The sequence below is a fragment of the Ursus maritimus genome, assembly GCF_017311325.1.
Source record: "Ursus maritimus isolate PB19 chromosome X unlocalized genomic scaffold, ASM1731132v1 scaffold_X1, whole genome shotgun sequence".
NCBI classification, from domain to species: Eukaryota; Metazoa; Chordata; class Mammalia; order Carnivora; family Ursidae; genus Ursus; species Ursus maritimus.
In genome coordinates this window covers 41,113,976-41,120,332 of record NW_024423319.1, presented here as the reverse complement: position 1 = coordinate 41,120,332, position 6,357 = coordinate 41,113,976, and the positions used below count along the sequence as shown (strand labels likewise).

The following is a 6,357-nucleotide window of genomic DNA, read 5'->3' as shown; positions in this document are numbered from 1 at the left end:
CCCAACACCCACTACATTGGACCCAGTACTTGCCAACTGATTTAACCTAAATGAATACAAACCATTTCAGAAAGGATATAAAACAGGCCAAGTGACTACATCATGGAAATTAAAGCTTTCAGGTCACCTGGCTTGGTGACTATTGCTTTTCTGTTCCTGGAACTCCTGAAAGCCTGTTAACTAGCCTCCTTCTCCACACCAAAACTGAGTAAGAAGCAGACTGAGTGAGAGCCAGGATTTACTCAAAGATTCTCTATATAAGGCATGAAGGTGAGAGAGAGAGAGAGAGAGAGAGAGAGACAGAAGGAGGAGAGGGAGGAGAAAAGGGGAGAGGGGGAAGGAGGGGGGAGAGGGAGGGAGTAAGAAGAAGGGGGAGAGAAGAAGAGAAGAGAAGAGAAGAGAAGAGAAGAGAAGAGAAGAGAAGAGAAGAGAAGAGAAGAGAAGAGAAGAGAAGGGCAGGGTACGGAAGGGTATATAGAGTATATAGTCCGGTGCTCAATCCAGTATGTGATTTGCCTCCAGCACCGTATACAGGATCCCATCCACTTGCTCTGAGTCAAACCCGATCTCACGAAGCTCCAAGTGAGGGAGGACAGAAGTAAGGAGATAGCTGACGTGGATACGTAGCCGCGTAAGCTTTGCCAAAGCCCTGTATGATGGAGTGAGGGGGCAGAAGAGATGACACGAAGTCATTAGCCAACAGAACAAAACGAAGCTCCTTAAAAACGGGCCTACATCTCTCAACACTGGTGTGTCCATTAGCTAGACAGAAAGAAGCAAGCACGGCGCCACCGAGCACAGGGAGACTGACTGCAGCTCTCTAAGCAAGTCCTCGCTCCTTGGTGGCCTACAAATTAATTAAGGCTTCCTCCCTTAGCTACGGCCAGTAACTGGGGGTCCTAAGGGATGCTTCCCATTAGCACTCACAAGCTGATAACTAAACCCTAGTAATTAACCTTTCTAGGTCATCTCCCTCTGGGGTCCGGTAGGAGACCTGAGCCTTCTGCAGCACTTCCAGGTGCGTCTCTGTCTCCTTCAGTTTCTCTTTGAGCTCCTGCTTTTCTTCCTTGGTTCTCTCCAGCTCAGCTTTCAGAATCTGGAATTCGGCTTGGCGATAGCCCATGTGTTTCTTGCTCCAATACAAGCCTTCCGTCTCCTGGGTGGTGTAGGTCACCAATTCGCTCTGGACTTTCTTGAATTCAGAATGCCAGTGATTCCTCTCCTGTTCCAGCTCCTCCACCTGCAGTCCAAGAAACAGAAATTCAGTGACCCCCACATGCTAGGAGCGCGCCAAAGCGTGTCCCTAATACATTCACTCTGCGGTTCCTCCATACATGTTCCACTTAGGGGCCTTCTCGAGCCCCAGATCGGGGCGGGAAGCCCACTCGGGTTCATTCAATCTGAGACACCGCACAGAATGAGTCCATGGCTTCTGTTGTGTAAAGGCCTCAGAACAGGAAATCGTCGAGAGCCGCGACTCTCTGGTCTCGTGGTTAAAAAGGATCTCTTACTCCTAGTGGGAAGGTGTTGCCCTAACCTTTTGCTGGAACAAGTTCCGCTCAGCCAAAACACGTTCCAGTTTTTCTGTGGTTCTTTTCAGTTCTTCCAGCTCTCTTTGGTTCTTCGTCTTTGGCGAACTGCGACCTCCGCTCTCCTCATAACCTCGGCCCTTCTCCCCAGCGGCCGCGGCCGGGCTGGGAGCAGAGGCCATGGAGGGATAAGGCATCGGGCTCCAGGATTCCACCATTTTCCTCCTCTCGGCCAGCTCCTCTCTGTTAAAAGGGATCAGCTGAATGGGAGCCCCTGAATCTCTAACGCCTTTCGCAACACCGACAACAGCTACAAAAGGTCCCTTGTTTACTTCCTCCTTGTTTACGTTTGTGCTGCCTCTGTTCGATTCTTCTGCTACCAATCTTGGCATCTGGTCTTCTAATTCTTCAGGGAGCAGGGACCCCTGGTGTTGGTCTTGGGCCCCTGAATACAGGACTGACACCTCCCTACTCTGACTGGTATTCTTGCTTGCGTCTGGGTATTCTGGAGAAAGGTACGGTGGTGTGCTTCTCTCAGAACTGGATTTATCGTGGCTGTTCTCCCCTTCTGGGTAGGCGACAGCTGCCTCAACCCTTCTGTAAGGGCCAGGCATGGAATAGTCTAGAGGAGGTGTTGTCATCTCATTCTGGAGCCTTCTTCGTTTCTCCACCGGCTCCTCTCCCAGGATCCATTTGTATTTACTGCAAGAAGAAGAGGGAATTAAATGTTAAGCTGTCAAAATACAAGCTAGGTATGTTCTTATCCTATGGAGCCGCTCTCCAAACTTCCCACGTTAAAACTGACTCTAGCTGTTATCCACAGATCATTTTATCCATAGATCCACGGGTCAGGAAAATACAACTCTACCCCAAACTCCAAACCCTTCACTCATGCACCTTGCTGAGACAGCAACCAGTCTGAATGGAGAGATGAAATCAAAAGATATGAGAGTCAGTGTCTGGATATAACAAGACCCAGTTGTTCTTGGCAAGAATTCTGAAAATAGGATTGAAACCAGCCTGACTTGGAAGTTTCCAAAATGCAAGGAAAGGCAGCAAAACACACACACACACACACACACACACACACACACACATATATGCAAAATCCCCTAACACGAGAATGGAAAAAAAGGTCATAAAAAGCCTAGTAGAGTATGCGGAGGAAAGCTGAGCCAGCTTGTTAATTTTAAAGTGTCACAAAAACCTCCCAGTATCAAAGACTTAGGCACATTTTTTATATTGCAACAGAACACTATGCAGTTCCTTTGCCAGCCAACTGGATTGTGGCTATTGCCCATTATTCACTTGTAAAAGTTAATTAAAACACAGGGCCCTAGTCAAAAGTGGAATCAGCCAATTCAAGTCACTTCCCTCTTAGGGCAGAAGAACTCCCCTGTGTCAGGGCAAATAGGCACTCCCTCATTTCTTCAGGAAAGTGCAGGAGAGTAATCACAAATCGCCTTCCATTTCTGGCTGCTATACACACTGAGTGTTGAAGGAACTAATGAAATGACTGGTGCCCATGAAATCCACAGGCAATTTAAAATCTTGCCCCTGCCCCACTCATTTTTACCCCTATCACTATTTAGTTCTCCCTGCAGAAAACCCAGAAATCTCAAGGTAAAAACCAAATTTCAAATTTTCAATGAGAGTCAGGCATGTTATCTCTCAGCCACCTCACAGTATTTCAAGGCCGCCCACTTTTCTCTGCAAGTTCTGAGAACATCTGTAAGACATCTCAAACCTTAGCTTCTCACAGCACCCTGAAAGTTCTTTGAAACTAGTGTTCACCCAGAAAGATGGTCTGCATCTTAATAGGTCTTGCTGTATCAACCTTAGGGGGAAAGCAAAAGTATTTAGGGGCAATGTGAGAACGAATGCATTCATCTAGAACATGCGTAAAGGGCCAGTGCAGAGGGTCCGTTTAGCTGTGGTACGTAGGAAGACAGTTTGGAGGTATGAAGGAAGGGTATGTGATACCACATAGCAACACCAACGTTTTATGAAAGGGAATTACAGTCAAATGATCTGCCTTCTCTTCGTTTTCCCACCTCCAAGGGTTCTGTCCTTATTTCTCTCCCTTATTTCTTTTCTTTGGTAATCTCATACGCCTTTTTGGTTATACCCTCTGGTCATTCTCCCAGTCCTGATCTCTAGTACTGAATTTCCCATTGCCCAGCACGCGTTCCTTCCTGCCTGTCCCACTGGTGTCTCAGGATGCAGAAAACTGGCCTTCCGTTGTCAAGGTCAAACCTGTAATTTTATATAGTTCTACTACTATCAATACTCAGGTTCGAGCTCACGTTCCCTCTCCTGAGCTCTTGCAATGGCTGCCCCCAGTTGCCCCTTCTCTCACCTCCAGACCACCTGCTGCCAAGTTAACAATCTTCCTAAGGTGTTGCCCTGATTATGTTACACCCTTAATTGAAATCTTTATTTATTGCTCTCCACAACATAAAAGCTCAAATGTCTTAGGTTGGCATTCCATCCCAAAACGTAAGAAATGTTTATTGAGCACTTACTCTGTGCCAGACGGTGTGGTAAGTGCTTACTGTATACGGTCTCATTCCGCCTTCCCAACAACCCTGACGTAAGTGGTGTGTTTATCTGCACTTGTAAAAGAGGATGCTCAGCCCTAGAGAAGTTAACTTTCTCAAGGTGATGTAGCTAGTCAGGGGCAGGGCTGGGACATCACTTGGCCCTAGCTTTCTCTCTCATTACTTCCCTTCAAAAACACCAGTTGAAGGAAATGCCCATGATTTCTCACGCTGCTTCTTTTGACTGGCATGCCCTTCTCACATGTCTAAGACTGGCTCAAATGCTACTTCTGAATTCCTATAGCACCTTAGCACGCAGTTATTATACGTATCGCGCTTTACGTATTGTGTGTGTGTGTGTGTCCACGCGCGCGCGTGTGTCTTGTAAGTTCCCTACTAAAGTACTGAAGGACATGCTCCTTGACAGAAGAGAGCTTAACTAACTGTGCTGGATGGGAAGGAAGGGACAAAACTTTGCACATAAGAGGAAATTCAAAAGAAACTGTTTCGTGATTGAGAGAAAAAGAAGTGGATTTTACTTAGTGATTCTAGAAGTACTTACTAGTTCTGTAAGTAAAGGTCTGGTTCTTCCCTTTAGGGATTGATTGTTATTCCAGACCTGTATTCACTCATTTAGAAAGGACTAATTTCGGGTTTATACACCAGGAATTCTTTTCCAACTACATAGCTAGTTTCTTCTCATTTTCTTTTTTTTTTTTTTTTTAGGATTTTATTTATTTATTTGAGAGAGAGAACAAGAGAGAGAGCACAAGGAAGGGAAGTTGCAGAGGGAGAGGCAGACACCCCTATGAGCAGGGAGCCTGATGCGGGGCTTGATCCTGGGACCCCAGGATCATGACCTGGGCCGAAGGCAGTCGCTTCAACAAATGAGCCACCCAGGCACCCCACCTTCTCATTTTCTTTCTTCTTTTTGTCATCCTCCTCAATTGTCTGCCTGCAGCAGAGCCGGCTGGTATTCTGAGAGGGGACTACATCGAATCTGTAGCTCCATTTGGGGAATATTGTCATCTTAACATTTTATCTTCTGATCCATAAACACGACATGTCTTTCCATTTATTCAGGTCTTCTTTAATCTCATTCAGCAATATTTTATAATTTTCAGTTTACAAGGCTTACTTGCACTTCTGTTAAATTTATTCCTAAAGACTTTTATTTTTGAAGCTACTATAAATGGAATCATTTTACTAACTGTTTTCTTAAATTTTTTGGTGGCTATTTATTTGAAGTATGGTTAACATACAGTGTTATATTAGCTTCAGGTGTACAATATAGCGATTCAACACTCCATACAGTACTCAGCGCCCATCATGGTAAGTGTACTCTTAATCCCCTTTATCTATTTCACCCATCCCCCCGCTCCCCTCCGGCAACCCCCAGTTTGTTCTCTGTATTTAAGAGTCCGTTTTTTCATTTGATTCTTTTTTTCCCCCCTTGCCTCTTGTTTGTTCTTTGTTTCTTAAATTTCACATGAGCGAAATAACACGGTATTTGTCTTTTTTTTTTATCTGACTTATTTCACTTAGCATTATACCCTCTAGTGTTGCAAACGGCAAGATCGCATTCTTTTTATGGCAGAGTAATATTCCACTCTGTGTGTGTGTGTGTGTGTGTGTGTGTGTGTGTGTGTGTGTGTGTGTATACACATCTTCTTTATCTATTCATCTATCAATGGACACCTGGGCTGCTTCCATATCTTGGCTATTGTAAATAATGCTACAATAAACCTAGGGCTGCATATGACCTATTCAAATTAGTGTTTTCGTTTTCTTTGGGTAAATACCAGCAGTGGAATTACTGGGTCATAGGGTAGCTCTATTTTTAATTTTTTAAGGAAGCTCCTTACTGTTTTCCAGAGTGGCTGCACCAGTTTGCATTCCCACCAACAGTGCAAGAGACTTCCCCTTTCTCCACATTCTCACCAACACCTGCAGTTTCTTGTGTTGTTGATTTTGGCCATTCTGGCACGTATGCGGTGACAGCTCACCACGGTTTTGATTTGCCTTTTCCAGATGATAAGTGATGTTGACCATCTTTTCATCTGTCTGTTGGCCATTCGTATGTCTTCTTGAGAAATGTCTGTTCAGGCCCTTTGCCCATTTTTTAACCAAATTTTTTGTGGGTTTTTTTGATGTGTTAAGTTCTCTCTTTATTTTGGATATTAACCCCTTATTAGATATATAATTTGCAAATATCTTCTCCCCTTCAGTAGGCTGCTTTGTCTTTCTGTTGATGGTCTCCTTCACTATGCAAAAGCTTTTTATTTTGT

The 6,357-nt window shown here is 44.7% G+C and overlaps 1 protein-coding gene across 3 annotated transcripts in view; it reads right to left on the bottom strand.

Annotated features, from left to right (window-relative positions):
- Nucleotides 1-377: 377 nt before the first annotated feature.
- The window catches only part of MORC4 (MORC family CW-type zinc finger 4), a 50,110-nt gene continuing 44,130 nt past the window's right edge, over nucleotides 378-6,357 (bottom strand). For 2 of the 3 annotated variants that reach the window (XM_040629429.1, XM_040629441.1), the window contains 3 exons: nucleotides 1,538-2,231; nucleotides 957-1,240; nucleotides 378-649 (listed from right to left, as the gene is read on the bottom strand). In XM_040629429.1, coding sequence (XP_040485363.1) covers nucleotides 496-649; nucleotides 957-1,240; nucleotides 1,538-2,231 — 1,132 coding nt within the window. In that variant the 3' untranslated portion in view covers nucleotides 378-495. The remainder of the gene's footprint in view (nucleotides 650-956; nucleotides 1,241-1,537; nucleotides 2,232-6,357) is intronic. The other variant, XM_040629434.1, reaches the window with a different exon arrangement.